Raw genomic sequence first — 20847 nt, forward strand, 5'->3', positions numbered from 1 at the left:
CTCGGGGCCGCGGCCGGCCGCCGGCCTAGAGCTCCTCCCTCTTCCTCCCCGGCCGGAGAGCCCCGGCGGCGTGGGTCTGTTCGCAGGCTTTGTTCTGGGGCAGGTGACCCGGCCGTGCGCCCGCGTCGGGGATGCGGCGCGGGTCCCGGCGCTGCACCTGAGCGCGCCAGCGTGGAGAGGTCTTCCTGTCGCCTTGCGGTGCTGCGGAAGCCTTTCATCTCCGCATCGCAAGCCCCTGGAGGCGGCTCCTTGAGCACCCCCTCGCCCCAAGCCCCCCGGGTTTAGAGTATCCCCGTCGGTAAACAGAAAAACGGGAAAGCTCCTTAGGTGGTGGGACCGGTAGGGTCGAGGCAAGTGGACTTCCTGTTACCTTACCGGAAATGTTAGTCTGTGTTATATAATTCATGAGGCTGTGACTGAAGATTTGAATGCTTCATGTTCACACGACCTAATTGAGAATGTGTGCGCCTCGCTAAGACCAAGGTCACGTCACCCTGTTACTCAGGGTATGCGCATTAAACACCCCAAAACAACACCGCTTCGTGACTGCTTGATGTTACTTGATGTTACTCTTAGAAAACAGAGGCCTCCATGGGCAGGAATTCTTGCCTTAGCCTGATTCCTAGTAATGCTTTGCGGGCTGTGAGAATCATCTTCCCCGCGTTTTAGCGTCTTCCTTGTGTAATCGCTGGCCATCAAAGACGTTTGAAAATGATGAAGACATGGAATAATGTTTCAATATTTTATTTTTCTTTGTAACATCATTTGATTGTATCTGACTTTAACTTAATATAACTTATTACCAAGTATAACGACTGTCTGTAGATACTGTAACTAGTATTGATGACAAATGCCAGTCTTGATTAATAGATGGTATTCTTAGAAAGATCAAATTTTAGTGTATTGCTTCTCAGACAAGTAGGTATTAGGTTATTACAAATTTATAAACTGGTGTTTGTGTATAACCCTTTTTAAAAATCTTTTTTGAAGGCGTACAGAAAGTTAGCCAAGGAATATCATCCTGATAAGAATCCAAATGCTGGAGACAAAGTAAGTTATTTGAAAGTTTTTTTTTTTTTATTCCTGAGGTTTTAATTTTAAACTTAAATTACTCTCCATGGAAAGAGCAGTGTAGGAAAAAGCCATGTATATCCATAGATTTCAAGATTTGTATTTTAGTTTTGTAATGGGGATACAGTAATATTAATGTTCTGAGCAGTAGTAGTACGTAGTAAGTAGAACCAAGACTTAAACCAAATAAAACTTGAAGCTTCTGTTTGTTAAGTGGGTTCTGGGTTTCTGTAGCCTTCCCTCATCCCTCTATTTGAAAATCCAATTCTTTTACTTTATAGTTTAAAGAAATAAGTTTTGCATATGAAGTATTATCAAATCCAGAGAAGCGCGAGTTATATGACAGATATGGAGAACAAGGTCTTCGGGAAGGTAGCGGCGGAGGTGGTGGCATGGATGATATTTTCTCTCACATTTTTGGTGGAGGATTATTCGGCTTCATGGGTAATCAGAGTAGAAGTAGAAATGGCAGAAGAAGAGGAGAGGACATGATGCATCCACTCAAGTGAGTATCTTTTTTTTTAAATGGTAGTAGAAGCAGCATAGGAAGTTCTGTGCTTCATCAGAAAAAACTCTTGCCTTGCTGTGTTTATTAGGTAACTAAAAGAATTTGTAATTGGATGTTTGTATTTTGCTTCAAATTTTCCAGGGTGGTTGGTGGTGTTTACTGAGTGGCAAGGTAATATTTTCATATGCTTCTGAGGCTACCTGTTCTATGATTATTTAAAAAACTAAGGAATATCTATCTAGTGTGTTTATGTGTTGAAGTCACTCATTACTTGATCCTCAATGTGAACTCCCCTAAAACGGTTTCCATGGAGCTTACTGGCTTCCAGCCTGGCAGTAACCTGCCAACATATGAATGTTGTCGACCTTGATCTTAGACTGGGAATCAAAAAACCCTCGACAATATGAAAATAACTATTTTATTTTGCAAGATTGATGAGGTATTTTGTGCCATTAATAATTTCATGAATAATGTTTTAACTAGTAAATGCCAAGACTGAGGTTCAAAATGTATGTTTAAAATACTTCTTTAAGAAAGTAAAATATTTTATATTTCACATTTGAGTAACTTAGAAGAATTTGTGTACAGTTTGTTATCTAGAGTTTCATCTTAGGATTTGTATGTATTTTAAAAGAATTTACTCGAAGAAATATTACTTGGATATCACTCCCAAGAGTAGTATTTGTGCAGCATGAGTTACTTCTATTTTTCTTTGGTACAGCAGTTTCTCTGGTATAAAAAATAAATAGGCCAAGAAAAATAAATTTGGGAATATTTACTGTACCTTATAATCATGTTTTTTGCAGAAATTTTTCATACTATATAGTAAATCAACTTGTCTGCAGTTTTAACATTTTAAAGTTTTCTATTATTGCAGACATTGGCTTTTTAGTGGCCTTATTGTATTCCATTTTATGGTGTATTTAATCATTCACCTTTTTATCTGAGTTCTTGCCAGTGTTTTCTGTAATAGTGTTATGAATGTCTTTATATACCACTTTGTCTTTCATCAGTGTTTTGAAGGTGATAAATACAATTGAATTGTCTTGTAAAGGGATCTGCCAGGTTTTGCTAGACCATTACTTATATTTTTCCTTTCTTAGCTGTGTGTGTTGAAATACAGATTTTTATGACTTCTGGGATAGTGGTTTTATATAGTAATTGGAACTTAATATGTACGGTGAAAAAGTACCTATCTAAACTTCTTGGTTAAACATTCTTACCAGGAATATAAAAACTTAGGTGCAAGCAAGTGATTTTGTCAAAGGCTAAAAATACAGACAGACTGTTACTTTGAAGTGGTGTTGGTAAGGTTTTCTCCAGTGGTCTCTCATCTTTATATTGCCTACAGTGTGTAAAACTTCTAGGTTAAACATACAATTTTGAGAAAGTTTAAATACCATAAAATAGTGTAAGTGCCTTGTGAAGTAGGTTATTTCTTTGTTCCTTTAGCTTTCAATACTTTAAATCAGTATTGCTAAAGGAGTCTTCGTGGCTGGAGATGGATGAAAGGAAAAGAAGAGGAAGGCAGGCAGGCAGGCCCAAACTGAGTGGTAGAGTGCTTTTCTGCCATTCACGAGGCCCTGGGTTTAGTCCCCAGTTCCACTAAAAAGAAAAAAGAAAAAAAATTTTTAAAGGCGAGTTTAACAAGTGTGAAACTAAATTAGTAAATGCATTGCTGCTAGGTCCTAGTTGAATAACGTTGGTAGGACTTCGGATGTACGTAAGTTCTTTTTATGGGGCTGGAGATTATGGAACCCAAAGCCTTAGCTGTTCCAGGTAAGCAGTCTGCCACTGAACTACATATCCAGACATGTTTATTCTTTTTTTTTTTTAAGGTTTAGTTTGGAAATTGATCTTACAATTTAGGCGCTGTGTGATTATCTTTAATTTTTTCCCCTCTACCACTTTACTGAGGTATGATTGATGTACAAGAAAGCTGTGTGTATTTAATAGTTTATACAACTTGCTAAGTCTGGGTAACCGCCCCCATGCTGGGTATGGAACTAAGGGCTTAGCGCATGCTAGACAAGTACTATACCCCTGAGTTACATCCCCAGCTGTTGAGCCCTTTATTTTAGGACAGAGTCTTGAGAAGCTGACCTTGAACTAACTCCCTGTCCTCCTACTTCAACCTCCTGAGTAGCTAGGATTACAGGCATATACCATTACGCTTTTGATCCAGCCTTTTGGGTCACAGACTCAAAATTTGAACGTTTGGTAGAAGTTATTCATACATACATTGTTGCTTATGGTTTGGGGGGTTCCTCAGAAAACTAAAACTTGGAGGACATTTGTTGAAAACCTGTTTTTTCTCTTCTGTCACAGTGTAGGTAAGAACACTTCTATAAAGGCATACACAATCTCAAGTTCCTTTCTTAAGTAGTAGTGGCTTTGTAGCCATCCTAATTGTCCAGGGAGAAAGAACAACCTTGTTAGTAAAGCTTGGGCTTGGAGTCAGATGCCTTTGTGATCTTGAGCAAATTTCTTAACCTCTCTGTGCTTCAGTTTTATCATGTAAATGAGGATAATGCTTGCACCTCTTTGATGAAGAGTTACTCAAGTGAAGGGCCCCTGTCTTAAGGTCAGATGAATGTTGTTCCAGTTTTAGTTTGTGTCGTCCTTAGCTCTGGAGAAATTGCGTGATAAATTGTTGACCTGATACTGTAGTTGCTGGTTTTAAGCACCATATTTACAGTCTGTAATCTCTGTGAATTTGAGCCACAAAGTAAAACCTCAGTCAGCGGAATTGATTTAAGAAGTTACAGTGGAATTTGCAGTTATCAACTATATTTTATATTTAAGAAATTTTGCAAAATTTGGTTGAACTTGATTGTTTTCTTCCCAGAGTATCCTTAGAAGATCTGTATAATGGCAAAACAACCAAACTACAACTTAGCAAGAATGTACTCTGTAGTGCATGCAGTGGGTAAGTATGTTCTGCTTTATGCAGTATGTTTGTATATTCTTTTACTGCCACTGTGGAACTCTATACCAAGTAAAAATTGGGATTTATTTGGGGTTTTTTGTTTGTTTGTTTTGTTTTGTTTTTGTTTTGTTTTTCTCCCAGTACCAGGAATCGAACTCATAACCTCGTGCTTGCCAGGCAGGCGCTGTGCCGCTGAGCTAAATCCCCAGCCCCCTAAAATTTGTGATTTAAAAGTTACTACCCAACAGAAAGAACATTTTCTGATAACTCTGAAAGTCATTAGTTCCTGGGGGTTGAAGATGAAGGTGGGAAGAAGCACAGTGCCTGGCATGTTGAAGGCCCTGGGTTCAGTCCCCAGTACCACCAGAAAACCCCCACAGTTCTTGTTACTGTAACTTACTGGAAAATCCTGTGGGCAAAAATCTAATTGATATTTTTGCTTGCTTTAGCCAAGGTGGAAAATCTGGAGCTGTCCAGAAATGTAGTGCTTGTCGAGGTCGAGGTGTACGCATCATGATCAGACAGCTGGCTCCAGGAATGGTACAGCAGATGCAGTCTGTGTGCTCTGATTGTAATGGAGAAGGTACATGCGCCAGTATTTCTTTGCTTTCATGTTGGAATGGATTGGGAATGTAGATATTAGAGACTCATAATTTTCATAATGAATTTGTATTCATAAGAGAGTTCTTAAAGTATGAAAATTATTTCATGATACATAGGTTCAGTGAACACAGTTAAGTAGTAAATTTGTACTATATTCAGTGAAAGGTTAATCTTTTTATTTGGTATTGAAGATTGAGCTCGGGGTCTCATTCCTGCTTCTGCTGAACTCTACCACAGAGCTTACCTCTAAGCCCAGGTAGATTAGTCTCTTTAATTCTGGAAAGGTGAACAAAATGATTTTTTTTTCCAAACTCTTACATTTTAAAAGATTATAGTATTTAGTAAGTGATGAAATGGCAAATTGCTTAGTTACTCTGATGAGTGGAAGATTTTATTTTAAGCTTTAATAAACTTGAGTATAGATACTGGGATTGAAGTGGAGTTTTTTTTGTTGTCATGGTTGAGGTTTGATTGTTGGGGGAGTTGTTTTTTTGTTTTGTTTTTGTTCTGGTGTTTTGAGGTAGGGTCTTGCTTTGTAGTGTAGGCTGGCCTTGAACTCACTATGTAGCCCAGGTTGTGGCGGTCCTCTGCTTTGGCCTCCCAAGTGCTGGGATTATAGGTGTGTACCACTATACCTGGCCTAAGTTCTTCATTTTCTCTCAATTGTTATTAGTGCATGTTTGCAGTACATAATGATTATATTCATCATAGGAAACTTTGGCACATGTTGAAGTTGTCACAGAAGTAAATATTGTGGGCCAAATAGTTTCTGTCACAGCTGCTCACCTCTGCCCTTTTACTGCTTTTATAGCCACTATGTGTAAACAAGTCAGCATGTCTATGTCCTAGTAAGATCATATAAAAATAAGCAGATTTCCTGGTTTGGTCTGTGGCATACCTTTGTTCTAGAGCAGTGTTACCCAGTAGGTTTTTTTTTTTTCCTGTGATAATGGAAATGCATCTGCAGCACCCAGTAGGAACAAGGAGTGTGGCTCAGTGGTCTAGTGCTTGCTGAGCATGCTCAGGGCCCTTGGTTTGATCTCTAGGAGTATAAGAAAGCAGAAATGTGGGGACTGAGTTTTTCTTCGTTTTGATTGATTTATATGCTAAATTGGTTTTCTGGTGCTGAGAGTTGAACCCAGACCTTGCCCATATTAGGCGAGTACTCTACCACTAAAATATATGCCGGTCCTCATTTTGATTAATTTAGATTTAAATAATCACGTGTGGTTAGTGGATGCTATGTTAGACAACATAGTTGTGTAGCACTCTTTTTCCAAATGGCTCTTGGAAGTCATGAGATAATTTTAAGTTGGATATTATATTCCCCTCCAGCAGAGTCTCCCTGCATTTTACCTTCATAAAGTTGCTGACAGTTTCTAATATCAAGGAACCAAAGTCACCTGAAACCTTTTCCCATTAGCTTGAGGAGTTGTTTCACAGAACATACTTTGCAAAAGTACTACTTTTGCTGGCATGGTGGGTCATGCCTGCAATCCCAGCACTTGGGAGGCTAAGGCAGGAGGATTGCTGAGAGTTTGAAGCTAGTCTGGGCTACATAGTGAGTTTAAGGCCAGGCTGAACTGTATAGCAAGACGTTGTCTTAAAAAAAACCAAAAGTACTGCTCTAGAAATCTTCTCTAAAGTTATTCATTATATACTTCTAACAAAATGTGCCAATAATCAGACATTAAAAACCTAGATCTTCATTTTATTTGACAGTATAAATAAAAGGAAGACCTGGGGGTGGGGTGTACAGCTTAGTGACAGAGCATGTGCTTTGCATGCAGAAGGCCCTGGGTTTGCTGTCCATCTCCACAGTGGACGACAAAAGGAAGCTCTGATACGGATCCTGAGCAAGGTTTTGTTTATGAAATAAATTCCAGTACCACAATTTATGCAATTTAATGACAGGCCGTAAAGAATATTTACAATTTTATTAGAATTGTTGTCTGTCCATTGTTTAACTTGAAATTAGAACTAAAAAATAAAACCTTTTGAGTAAGCAGTTGTGGATGCTTCAACATCGCTCCACTCAAATGTTTTCTAGACTTTTGGGCTTTTTTTTTTTTTAATTTTTAAAAGTAATGTTGCTCTGAGGATATAGCTCAGTAGCTCAGTAGCGCAGTGCCTGCCTGGCAAGCACAAGGTCCTGAGTTCGATTACTGGTACCAAAAAACTAAAGTAGCATCAAGCTGGGCATGGTAGTATACATCTGTAATCCCAGCACGCGAGAGGCTGAGGCAGGTTTGCCGTGAGTGTGAGGACAGCCTGAGCTACATAGTGAGTTGACATTAGAATCAGGAACAAAATGTTAAGACATACCACACTGGAATAGTGGATAGCAATCTCTAATAAGATGTGGGTTTTTGTCATTCAGAACAATACTTAAATTTCGCTAGAGGTTAAAAGAAGTTCAGAAAATATATTTAATGAATCCAAAGACATTATCAAGACTTACATTTTTAAGAATGCAGTATGTGGTACTGTTATTGGAAGTCTGAATGACCTCTCTTTCCAGGAGAGGTAATTAATGAAAAGGACCGCTGTAAAAAATGTGAAGGGAAGAAGGTGATAAAAGAAGTGAAGATTCTTGAAGTTCATGTAGACAAAGGCATGAAACATGGACAGAGAATTACATTCACTGGGGAGGCAGACCAGGCCCCAGGAGTGGAACCGGGAGACATTGTTCTTTTGCTGCAGGAGAAAGAACATGAGGTAATGTCCTTTTACTTGTGTGTTTTGTGATACTCAGAATTGGGTCTTGAGAAATAGGGTAGATCCGTTTGTTAGCCTAAAGTGACAGTGAGCATAGCTGAAGTTAGGGGACCGTGGCTGAGCTAAGGTTCCCTTCACTCAGTAAGTGACAGGAACTAACTTGGGTAAGACCAGCAAGGCAGGTACAGTCAGAAGCCCCGTGGGAGTTCATTTTAGTCCCACCTGTCACTATAATCTCAAGCTAGTCGTGTCTGTCTGCCTGTTTCCGTGCTTACGAAAATAAGGGCACTGGCCAGATGGCCTAGGGTATCTTACTTTACACTGTGAAACTTCTTTGATGGATAATGGATGGACTGGAATTGAGCATGTAGCACTGTTCTTTCTGTATGTTGGGTAACCAGATGTGCTTTCCTTTGAAAGAAAAGGTTCTGGGGTATGTTTTGTTATTTCTTAAAATTTTTCTTTGTGGTAGTGCTTGCTTGTAATCCTGACATTTGGGAGGATCATCATTAGTTGGCCAGCCTGAACTATATAGTGAGACCCTGTCTCAAAAAGAAAAATTCTTACTTAACTCCTGGGGTCAAGCAGTCCTCCTGCTTTAGCATGTCTGGTAGCTGGGACTTACAGGCCAGTATGTACCTGTTTTTAAATGTCTTTTGTAATATCCTGTCAACCATTATTCATATAGAATACATGTCTGGAACTATTCATGAAACTTGCCTTCAGTAGTCATTCAGAGCTGTAAGTGTGAAAACGTTTGACAGGAGTCTGGTTAGTGTCTGATCTCATTTACTCAAGAGTCCTTGAAAGGTTACATCACAGGTTAACATCCCCCCCTTTATACATTTTTTTTCTGCTTGGTGGTCATTTCTACAAACTTATTTTTGTCAATTAAAACATTTTTAATAACTTGAAGAATCTAGTAGAGAATGGGGCTTTCTTGAGGGAATTCAGTTGTATTCCCTCACCAGGTTGTCCCCCATAGACTCCTTTCGGGGTATACCAGTCAGGGTTCATGTTGTAGCAGAGTCCTAAGTTACTACAAGTTTGGCTTTCTCCTCGCTATTGCCAAACCTACAGATGGTAAGGATCCCCCGAGAAGGCTAGAAACGGATAAGAGACAGAACACTAGAAAGACACTCAGTGAAGAAGTTTATAGATTACTTAGGTATAGATTAAACTACTTGAATAATGGTACGAACATCACTAGGGCATTTCCGGTGATGGACTCACTGGGGCAGCTTGATGTGAGGCAGTGCCTCAGCATGAGGGTAGTGAGGAAGTGAGGAATTAGTTGGAGAAGAGGAGATGCTTTTTGATTTGGGACTTGTCAGGCTAAATGGTGAAACCGTTTACCCTTAAGTTTTAGTGTGCTGCGTAATTAAACTAGAATTTTAAAAGTAGATTGCTGGCTTTATAGGCAAAAGACTGAAGTTCTGACTCTTGTTTGGGCTCCTTGGGCTTACTAAAAACAGACAGTCCTCCTTTAGTAATGACATTGTAGAACCACACCAGATTGAATAAGCTGCTTTTTTTGAGGTATGAGGAGTTGTTCAAAATAAGTCACCTTCAAAATTGTCAGCAGCAATGGAATTGCATGGAATTTCCAACAGAAAGATGTGACTGATAGTCTGAGGTACAAAATAGAAGGTTCTAGTTGAAGTAAGGGTGGAAATTCATCTAGTTCCTTCTTTGTTTTATTATTTCTAAAATACTCTGGCCAAAGATGAGATTTAGACTTCTTAGTTAATTTATACTACTGAAACTGAATCTTCTGAAGAAAGCTAGAATACTTTGAACTAAAACATTTGTTGAAGAAGAATCATGTAACCCAGTGTTAGTGGCGCACACAAGGATCACCATGAATTTGAGGCCAGCCTGAACTACATAGCGAGACTAGCTCAAAAGAAAGAGTAGAAGTGTATAGTTAGTTCGTTTTGGGTGGTGCCTGCCACTTCACCCCACTTCCTCCCTGGGATTGAGACCATAACAAGATTAGCCACAGCTGCAGCATTCAGTATAAATCTAGCCAGAGAACATTGTCTTGGGACGGCTAGATCGTATGCATTCATCATGCTGTGCTAATTTTGTGTGTGTTTGTGTTTCAGTGGTCTGGCTGCTATTATAGTTCGTACGTGTAGCACAGCCACAGTGTCTGGGAATGTTAGTCCTTCTATAATCTGTATTTTTATGTTTCAGAAATTACTAAGACTTTTTAAGTGTTTTATCCGGTGCTTGGAAGTTGCTTATTAATCTCTTCAAAAATTCTCTGGTAACAGGAAGAAAAGATTCCCATGGCAGTTTTGCTTTTCTTTTTTTGGTACCAGGAATTGAACTTAGGGCCTTGGTACTTGCCAGGCATGCGCTGTGCCACTGAGCTATATCCCTGACCCCTTCATTTCTAAGTTTTGCACTAAATTGTCTAGCCCATTCCAGCCCTGCACCAAAAATGTAGCAGCCTTTTAAAATTTTTTTTTATTGGAATCACTTTAAATTTAATTCAGATACAAGATAGAACACGGGCACCCTTTTTGCTCCTTACTCCTTTTTTTATAGCAATAAAATTTCTTAGTTGTGTTTACAAAAGTAATTGTAGCATAATACAAATCAGCTATTAGAGATATACTACAATCAAAAACCTATTCTAGTCTTTTATAGCTGTTAACATTAATTGTACAATAAATGGGACTCTGTGGTATTTCTAAAATCCTGTCATTTTGCACTATGTATAGCTCTTTTTGGTTTGGGTTTTTTCTTTTTTCTTTGAACTGTACTGGGTCCTGAACCCGGTGCACTAAACCACTGAGCCATATCCTCAGCCTTTTTTAAAAATTTGAGACAGGGTCTCACTAAATTGCCCAAGCAAGCCTCCAACTTGCTGTCCTGTCTCAGTCCCCCAGAGTGCTGGGATCACATGCCTGGTGGCCCATACCTGTTTCACATAGCATAGGAGAGGGGAGGGGAATGAAAAAAGGATTAAGATGTGTTATGTGCATGTAGTAATTCCCCATGGTGAATGTAATCATTATGTACTGCAACCATGTAATAGTAAAAATTAATAAATGCATTGACAAATTCGACATTAAAGAAACCTTACATTGAAACTTGTCTTTACACTTGAGGAAATGTGCATAGAAACATACATTCATTGGTTCTCAAATTCAACACTACATTAGAATCTCCTGGAGGGCTTGTTAAAACTACTGATTGCTGTACCTCATCTCCATAGTTCATGGTAGTGCACGTGGAGTAGAGTCCAACTCTTGGTGACATTAAGGCTGCTGGTCAAGAAACACTTTCAAGAGAATCATTATTTAAGAAAATAGTTTATTGATGAGCCAGGGGTGTGCACTTGTAATCCTAGCTACTCAGCACCAGACTGGGCAACTTAGCAAAACCATATCTCAAAATAATATTTTAAAAAGGGCTGGAATGTAGCTTAGTGGTAGAGCATTTGCCTAGCATGTACAAGGCTATGGGTTCAGGCCCCCCCAGTACTGCCAAAAGAAAAAAAAAGCCATTTTATCATGGTAAACTTAGGAAAAGTTCGCCTTTCAGATTTCTTCCAATGAACTGGTGATAATTTTCTGTTTTTGTTTTTTGAGGCAAAGTCTTGTGGTGTGCTACGTAGTTCAGGCTGGCCTTGAACTCACTTAGTATCTATGGTATCCTGCCTTGGCCCCCTGAGTGCTAGGATTGCAGGTGTGTTCCCACGGCTGGCTAAGGTTGTTCTTTAGAAGAGAAAATTGTATTTAAAAAGTGTGGGTGGCCCTTCACTGGAGTTAATGTTGTTTCACCTTCTTGTCTTTTTTTAAAGAGAAAAAGTAAATCAAAATTTCAGAACAATAGAGTAACAGTGGTTAATGCATTTTGTATTGTTCTCTTTAATTACTCAAGAGTACAGGATACAGGCATTTAATTGTCCAAACAATATTAGCACAAACCTTTCTTTTCAGTGAATTAGACAAATTAGCAGTATAACTGTCTTAACATTTTTTTTTCTTTTCCCTTTTCTCCTTGCCTCCGTCACAGTTTTCCTTTCCTTTTAAACAGTTTTCTGCACAATGTACAGTATCTGTTGTACGTTTTGGATCTTATTTATTTTTTAGCTTCTCACACTAGGGAGACAATATGATGTTTGCACATGTGCATCCAGTTTATTTCACTTATGAGTATGGTCTCAGGTTGCATTTATTTACCTATAGAAGTCTCCCGTTTATCCTTCTTTGTGGCTGCGTAATACTCCATTATATAAAAAGACCACATCTTTTCTTATCCATTCCTTGGTTGATGGGCATTTGGGTTGTTTCCACGATCTAGCTATGACAAATTGTGCTGCTGTGAACATTGGTGCACATATATTGTGGTACAATGTTTTGAATTCTTCTGGGAAGATGCTGAGAAGGGGAATAGCTGAGTGGAGTGGGAGCTCTAAAGCTACTTTTTCGAGGAATGTTCACACTGATTTTCACAGTGGTTGCACCAGTCTTCACTCCCACCAGTAGTGGAGAAGGGTTGCTTTTTCCCCACAGCACCTCCAGCATTTGTTATTGGTTGATTTCTGGGTGATAACCATGCTTTCTGGGGTGAGATGAAATCTCAGTATTGCTTTAATTTTTATTTGCTGTTTGTATTTCTTCATCTGAGGAGTGTGTATTCATCTCAGATGCCCATTTTTGGATTGGATCTTTAAATTTGAGAGATCTGATGTTTTTGAGTTCTAATATGTTCTTAATAGTAATCCTTTGTCTGAGGAACAGCTGGCAAACATTTTTTCCCACATTGTGGGTTGTCTGTTCACTCCGTTGGTGGTTTCTCTTGCTGTGCAGAAGCTTTTTAATGAGATCCCAGTTATTTGTGATAGTTCCTGTGCAATCAAGGTTTTATTCATAGTCTTTGTCTACACCAGTGTCTCCAAGAGTTTTACCTATTTTGTCTTCCAGTAGATTGAATGTTTGTTTTAATAGTTAGATCTTTGATCCATTTAGAATTTAGTTTTAAAGAGGCTTTCTTCCAATGAATGTGCTTGGCACCTTTGTCAAAGATAAGGTGGCTGAGTATGTCTGGAGTTGTTTTGTTGTTGTTGTTGTTGTTTGTTTTTTTTTTGGCCAGTAGCATGCTGTTTTTATCACAGTAGCTTTATACTGTAATTTCAAGTCAGAGATTATGATATCTCCTGCCTTGCCTTTGTTGCCTAGAATTGCCTTTGCTATTCTCGGTCTCTTTATGGTTCCAAATAAATTTTAGGATTGTTTTCTGTAATTCTGTGAGATATGCTATTGGAATTTTTATCAAAATTGCATTAAATCTGTATAACAGTTTTGGAAGAATGACCATTTTCACTAGATTGGTTCTTCCTACCCAAGAGCAAGATGCATCTTTCCATTTTCTGATCTCTTCAATCCTTTTTCAGAGTACTGTTGTTTTCAAGGTAGAGGCCTTTTACATCCTTTGTTAGATTGATTCCTAGGTATTTCAATTTTTTGGATGCAGTTGTGAAAGGTGTATAATTTCTCTCTTACTAAGTTTATTTGTGTACAGGAAGGGTGTTGATTTTTGAGTATTGATTTTGTATCCAGCTATGCTACTGAATTTGCTTATTCTCAGTTTTTAGTGTTTTAGGAGTTTTCTATGTAGAGCATCGTGTCATCTGCAAATAATGATAATTTAACTTCTTTCTTTCCTATGGTCATTTATTTCTTTCATTTGTCTAATTGCTCTTAAAGTTTCCAGGACTATGTTGAATAAGAATGGAGACAGTGGACATTCTTGTTCCTGATTTTAGAGTGAAAGCCTTCAGTTTTTGTCCATTTAGTATGATGTTGACTGTTGGTTTGTTGTAGATGGATTTTATCATATTGAGATAAAAACCATCTGTCTGTAGGGTTGTTTTTTTTTTTTTTATCATGAATGGGTGCTGGACTTTGTCCCAAGTTTTTTCTGCATGTATTGAGATGATCATAGGTCTTTTGTTCTTGGCTCTGTTAATATGGTATTTACTGATTTACATATATTGAACCATCCCTGCATCCCTGGAATGCATCCCTCATGGTGTATAATCTTCTCAATGATTAGCTGCATTCTGTTTGCCAATATCTTACTGAGGATTTTTGTGTTGGTGTTCATTAGGGAGACTGGCCTGTAGTTTTCTTTCTTAGTTGGGTCCTTCTCTGGTTTTGGTATCAGGGTAATGCTTGCTTCCAGGAAAGAATCTGGGAGTATTGCTTCCCTTTCAATATCATTAAAGAGTTTGAAAAGTAGTAGTGTTAGCTCTTCTCTAATTTTTTGTAGAATTCAGTAGTGAATCCATCAGAACCTGGGCTTTTCTTCGTTGGTAGGTTTTTAATTACATCCTCAATTTCACTGATTGGTACTGGTTTATTTAGGATTTTTGTATCTCTTGATTCAGCTTTAGTAATTCATATGTATCTAGGAATCCATCCCTTTTTTCTGCATTTTCAATCGTGTAGTTCTCAAAGCAGGTATAGATGATCTTCTGGATTTGAGCAGGGACCATTGTGATTTCACACTTTTTTTTTTGGTACTGGAAATCGAACTCGGGACTTCATGTGCTACCCTTTTCATTTCGAATTGCATGGAATTGAGTCATTTCTTTTTTTGATAAGGTTGGCTAAGTGTCTGTTTTATTTAATCTTTCAAAGAACCAACTCTTCAATTCACTGATTCTTTATATTGTTTTTTTACTCTCCAGTGTCATTGATTTCTGCTCTGATACTTAAAATTTCCTCCCTTGTTGGAGCTTTTGGCTTAGCCTGTTCTTTTTCCACAAATTTGAAGTTTACCATTAAGTTGTTTGTTTTTGCTTGCTCTGTTTTTCTGATATGAGTATTTGCTGATATGGGTATTCCCTCTTAGGACTGCTTTCCTTGTGTCCCATAAGTTCTGGTTTGTTGTATTGTTATTATCATTTAGTTGTTGAAACGGTCTGATTTCTTCTTTAATTTCATCTGTGACCCATTGGTTGTTCAGGAGGGTGCTATTTAATTTCCATGTGTTCATGAACTTCCTGTGGTTCTTTTGCGATTAATTTCCAAATTCATTGCATTATGGTCTGATAATATACACAAGATAATTTCAATTCCTTTGCATTTACTTAATAATGTTCTAGGTAATATGTGGTCTCTTTCGCAGAATGTCTCATATGCAGCTAAGAAGGATGTGTATTCTGATGTGGGGTAGAACACTTTGTAGATGTCTGTCTACTAAGTCCATCTGTTCCAATGTTTGGTTCAGTTCTAATGTTGTTGATTTTTTTTTTTTCCACTTGATCTGTCTTTTTAACAGTGAGATATTAAGATCCACAATACAGTTGTGTTAGTGCTTATTTGATTTTTCATGTCCATTGATATGTTTTACATAGTTGGGTGCACTCATATTTGTTGTATATATATTTATGATATCTCTTTCTCTTGGATTGTCCCTTTACAAGCATGTAGGTGACCTTTATCTCTCTTACTCAGTCTTGGATTGAAATTCACTCTGTCTGCAAATAGCTGACCCCTGCTTTTTTCTGGGTTCCTGTACCATAGAGTATTGTTTTCCATCCTTTGACTTTCAGTCTGTGAATTTATTTTGGAATTGAATGTATTTCTTTATGCAGCATATTATTGGATCGTGCTTCTTGATCCATTCTGCCAGTCTGTGTCTTGATTGGTGAATTGAGACCATTAACATTGATAGTTATAACTAATATATATTAACTTATCCTTGTCATGTTATTTTCCTGTTGTTGGCTCCCCTCCCTTCTTTTTTTTTCCCTGTTTGTTTGCCTTGCCTGCTGGATTCCTTCTGTTGGGGTTCAAAACATTTTGAGTGCTGATTTAGTGGTCATAAATTTCCTTGCATGTTCTTTGTCATGGAAGTATCTTTTCTCTCAGTCAGTTTTGAAAGATAGTTTTTCAGGGTACATCAATCTGGGTTAAAGGTTGTTTTCTTTTAGAGCTTGGAATACTGCACTCCAAGTTCTTCTTGACTTAAGGGTTTATGTTGAGAAGTCAGCTGTGATTCTAATGGGCTTCCTTTTTAGGAGATTTATTTCTTTTCCCTAACACCTTTTAAGATTCTATTCTTGTGTTGAATTTCTGGAATCTTCATTATGACTTGCCTGGCCATAGTTATTTTTTTTTCATTGTGGTTAATTGGAGTTCTATATGCCTCAGTTATCACTATGTCAAATTCTTTTTCCCTACTAGGGAAGTTTTCTGCCATGACATCTGTTAACAGGGTTTTTAAAATATATATCATTTGTGCTATCTTTAGCATTTTCATTGACTCCAGTCAATCATAAGTTACTCTTTTTTTCCCTCATCTACCAGCTGCTGGATTGATTTCTCATGGTCTCTTGCTATGTTTAAGGAAGCTTTCTTTTCATGATTGCTAGCTGCAAAGCCTGCCTTCTGTATCTGAGATCCTCTCAGGTGCAGGCTCGCTGAGAGTATCCACTACCCCACCAAAAAGTACTGCTGCCTTGCTGGAATGGATTGACATGGATCAGGACTTTGTCTCCACATGCTGTCCACCAGGGACTGCAGAGACAAACCTGGAAGTGGACTTCTTTTTTTTTCTTAATTGTTTTTTGTTGCTATGTTTTTGTTTTTTTTTTCCTTCATTGTTTGGTCTTGTCTTTGTATGAGTGTGAATATGGTTTCTAACTTCTTTGTGGTGGTGGTTCTGTTATTTTATCTGTTCCTCCTCTTTTCCTCCAGTCTTCACCAGCTTCCTAAAGTTAATACAATCCCCCTTTGTCCTCCAGCCTTACTTCTAATCTCTTCTTCTTCTTCTTCACCTCTCTTACTTTTCCCCTAACCCCTTTTAAATTTTAACCCCTGAGGGTAAAACTGACATATTAAGGACTTACATATTGCATATAATTTTCTGGTCTGCCATCTTGGTGGTCCTCTCCTATTTCATCTTTATAAATACTTGCAAATTCTTCTAAGTAAAAATTAAAAGTATTTGTGAGCGTGCATTTATTTTTCATACAGATTCTTGCCATAGACATACAATATAAGAATAAATAAGTTTGTTTTAGTTTTAGCACTATTAATTTACATTCATCTAAGCAAGTTTTGAATTTTAGGAAAGATAAAACTCATATACATAAATTACAGAACTGAGCTTCTAAACTTGAGTGGTTGGGTTTTTTTTGTTTTTGTTTTTGTTTTGTGCTGAGGATTGAACCCATGGCCTTAAACCAAGTGCATCCTTAGCCCTTTTATTTATTTTTGAAGTTTAAAAATTTATTAGTGTATGTTTGCAGTACATAATGTTTACATTTTTTTGTGAGGAGTTGGTTTGTACATATTATATCTTAATTCTTTTTTTCATTCCCTTCGTGCCCTGCCCCATCCCTTGATCTCTTTCAGAATGATTTGTCTCCCTACTTACTGTAATCTAGCTTTTATTTTACTCTTTACATTCCCTTGTTTTTTTCAATTTTGTGATGGCCTCACTATGTAGCCCTTGGTGGTAGTCCTGCTTCAGCCTCCTCTGTATCTGGGATTACAGGTGTACACTGCCATATCTGATTCCATTTGAGCTTTTCAGTGTTGTATTTGGGCCCTCCCCTGTGCCTTTCAGGTCATGTCTAGGGAGCAGTCCAGGCTGAGTCTGTTCTACAGAAGCACACCTGGATTTCAAAACCTAGTGCTAGCTTTTGATGCCTCAGCTACGTTGTTTTATGCCTTGTGTTTTCCTATTTCCAGTGCCTTCCTGATAGAAAGTTTTGTCATACTAGTACTTGGTTGTAGATAGCTCTCTTAACATAAATTTAGTAAGTTAGGGGCAGTGGTACTTAGACTTTTGCAGTGAGTGGTAGAATTAAGGTTTTCAGATTGAAAGAATATAGTCAAAAGGTTATGGACCCATAATTAAAAGTTAAATATATATATTGTCTTTTTCATGTGTGCTTTTTGTATAGGTGTTCCAGAGAGATGGGAATGATTTGCACATGACATATAAGATAGGACTTGTTGAAGCTCTGTGTGGATTTCAGTTCACTTTTAAGCACCTTGATGGGCGTCAGATTGTGGTGAAGTACCCCCCTGGCAAAGTAATTGAACCAGGTAAGTTTTTAGTTTATCTGATCCAGGTTTCCTTTGCAGTGTTAGGATTTTGCTATTTTTTTATAGTGGGTAATATTAAAAAAAAAAAAAAAAAAGTATTGAACACCTTCCTTGGTAAACTTCTGACATCATTTCCTCTTAAAATAATAGGGTGTGTTCGTGTAGTCCGAGGTGAAGGAATGCCACAGTACCGTAATCCCTTTGAAAAAGGTGATCTGTACATAAAGTTTGATGTACAGTTTCCTGAAAACAACTGGATCAACCCAGATAAGCTTTCTGTAAGTGGTATTTAAATTTAAGCATATCAAATGTGGGGAAAGGGGTTTGGGATGGCGAATCCATCTGTAGTGGAGGCTGACTTTGATCTCAGTGGCCCCTGCCTCCGCCCCCAGTAGACATGTGACTTTATCATCTTTTTTTGGTTTTGTTGCTGAGTTGAGAGCACATGATTTTAAATGTATCTGTTTTAACATTTACATGATTAAAGGGTTTTGAAATTGAGGGTTGTTGATTTAAATGTCTATGGAGGCAAGTAAGCAAGCTGTCAGGAGTAAAGCAGACTGGCTGAGGTAGTGATGGATGGTGTAGAATTCCCCTAGAGAAGTAGATCCCTCTGCTAAGTAGGGCAAAGGGAACACTACCACCACCACCACCACCCTTTGCATACCTGGTGTTGGATGTAGGAAGATAAATGTCTGCTGTGACATTTTCTAGCATTGAAGTGTGGAGGCTAACTCCATTTTTTGTTTGTTTTTAATTTAAGCTATAAATGGGTTTCAGAATGGGTGTCTGCAGGTTTGGCCTATGGACCATCAGTTTGTGATCTCTGGCTTTAAGTGTAAAGACCAGTTACTTTCCAGTTGGAACCTGAGAGAAGCATGCACCCAGATTATATAACAAGGGAGGTTGGAGACAGTACTGGAACTAACCTCACGTTTGTTTGTTTTAATGAAGGAACTAGAAGATCTTCTTCCGTCTAGACCAGAGGTTCCTAATATAATTGGAGAAACTGAGGAGGTAGAGCTTCAGGAATTCGATAGCACTCGAGGCTCTGGAAGTGGTCAGCGGCGGGAAGCCTATAACGATAGCTCTGATGAAGAAAGCAGCAGCCATCACGGGCCCGGGGTGCAGTGTGCCCATCAGTAAACTCTGCAGACAAATTGCACAGGTGGATTTTCCTTCCACATTTGCCCGTTTTGTTCTCAGCGATCCAGCTGGAGTGTGATCGATCCAGATGAACTGATGGACATCTGTTGGTCTCTGTGTAACTTTTAAATTGGTATAGTATCTTACAGAGTGTATAATTTAAACTAACCACAAAGCTTTACATCTTCATTTTGACTGTTCTGTAGCAGAATAAAGCACCTGAAAGGAAACAAGACTCCCTTTCACACCCGGGTTATAAGTTTCAGTCCTGGTGTCTGTGCTTGATTTTTATCAGTTTTGTGTAGATTTTATGTTTCTTATTTTAAATTCAAACCCCACATTGTAAAGTTTGTACAATTTGCCCTGAAGCTTTGTGTTTGGCTGCACCTACATAAACTGCTACAAATAGAATAAAGAATCTCATAGCCTGTATCTATCATTTAGATGCATGGAAAAATGGGCTTTGCACACAATGGGTTTGGAGCTGACTGGGAACAATGGAAGAATTACATTAGCAATGGTTGTAAAGTTTTTTGGTTTGTTTTTTTTTTTTTTTAACCATCTTGTGAAAGGTGTCTGAAACTCGATAATAAAAAGCAGTTGGTGTAAATTATTCTTTGTGTCACATTTTTAGAAGGAACATATTTTGAACTGTAAAATGTATTCTCAAACTGAAGAATGTTATCCTTAGTTCAGGTTTTTAAACAGCCCATAAAAACCCATTGGCCTAAAGCGTATACTGCAGGCACCCGCCCATTTGTAGTTTAAAAGACAAAGATTGGTAGAAACAGGTTTTATTGACTTCAATGGATGCTTTGTAGAGTCGAGAACATCTAAGTTATGTAACTCCTAAGTTATGGTCCCGAACACTGGGGCTAGCCCAGGCCTCTATCCACCTCCCTTTCAAAATAAGGTAATAGTGAATCCATAGTAGAACCATGTATGCATAGAACCCATTAAATTGCTCTCTTTTCATTAACGGTTAAGTTAAAAGATGCTCTGTCTCTATTAAGTTGAATATTTGAAATTGGGGAAAGCATTGACTGTTTGATTTTCTATAATGTTTTATAGAAAAGTAAGACTCAGGCTGGTATGAGAAAAATTAGGTAAAACTATGAAAAGATGTTACTCCTCTTCATCTGATTATTACCTTTTTACTCCCAGAATAGATATTTTTTGAACATGCCTATTTGAGGGATAAGAAACATCAGATGCACCTTTTACATTTGTAAAGCAACAGATGAAGAAAACAAAAACTAAAATTTTAAAATGTGTTATGCCATCGTTATCCTAAATATAGTATGTAGTATTTTTCTGAGTCTTTTAGAATCTTGATGAGGAAAAGTGCCCTGACACTAATCAAGGCCTGTGAGGTTTAAATTATTGCCCTCTTTACTCTACCTCCATTGTACAAAAAATACTTTGCAACAAGCCTGGGCAAGATTTAACAGCATAGTAGTTTTGTATTCAAGGTTATTTCCCCACAACACTTTAAGCATAAGAAATGTAGTGGCAATATAAAATTTGTAGCCTTTCCAATAAAGGTTTATAAAACAGTTGTTCAGTGCAGTCTTTCTTTCAGTTTGTACCTAGAATTTTTGCTACAGCAAAGAACACTTTGGAAGAAGGGCAGAACACTGCTGGATCGGTAACTGTACTTGCTCTGCTATGTAGTGCACCTGTCTAAAGAGCATCACCACAGATCTTTTATTTTTTGGAACAGATTTATTGAGGTACACTTTACATACCACACAAAATTTACTGTATTTCAATAGTCTCCCATATAT

General features: G+C 38.0%; 1 protein-coding gene across 1 annotated transcript in view; it reads left to right on the top strand.

Annotated features, from left to right (window-relative positions):
- Dnaja2 (DnaJ (Hsp40) homolog, subfamily A, member 2) overlaps positions 1-20619 on the top strand; it is a 21175-nt gene extending 556 nt beyond the window's left edge. Inside the window, exons 2-9 of the mRNA XM_005401411.2 lie at positions 987-1050; positions 1353-1576; positions 4428-4508; positions 4958-5091; positions 7633-7829; positions 17770-17914; positions 18065-18192; positions 18869-20619. Of these exons, the coding sequence (XP_005401468.1) occupies positions 987-1050; positions 1353-1576; positions 4428-4508; positions 4958-5091; positions 7633-7829; positions 17770-17914; positions 18065-18192; positions 18869-19060 (1165 nt within the window). The 3' untranslated portion in view covers positions 19061-20619. The remainder of the gene's footprint in view (positions 1-986; positions 1051-1352; positions 1577-4427; positions 4509-4957; positions 5092-7632; positions 7830-17769; positions 17915-18064; positions 18193-18868) is intronic.
- The last annotated feature ends 228 nt before the right edge of the window (positions 20620-20847 follow it).

Source organism: Chinchilla lanigera, unplaced genomic scaffold (assembly GCF_000276665.1).
Source record: "Chinchilla lanigera isolate Chin_1 unplaced genomic scaffold, ChiLan1.0 scaffold00073, whole genome shotgun sequence".
Lineage (NCBI taxonomy): Eukaryota > Metazoa > Chordata > Mammalia > Rodentia > Chinchillidae > Chinchilla > Chinchilla lanigera.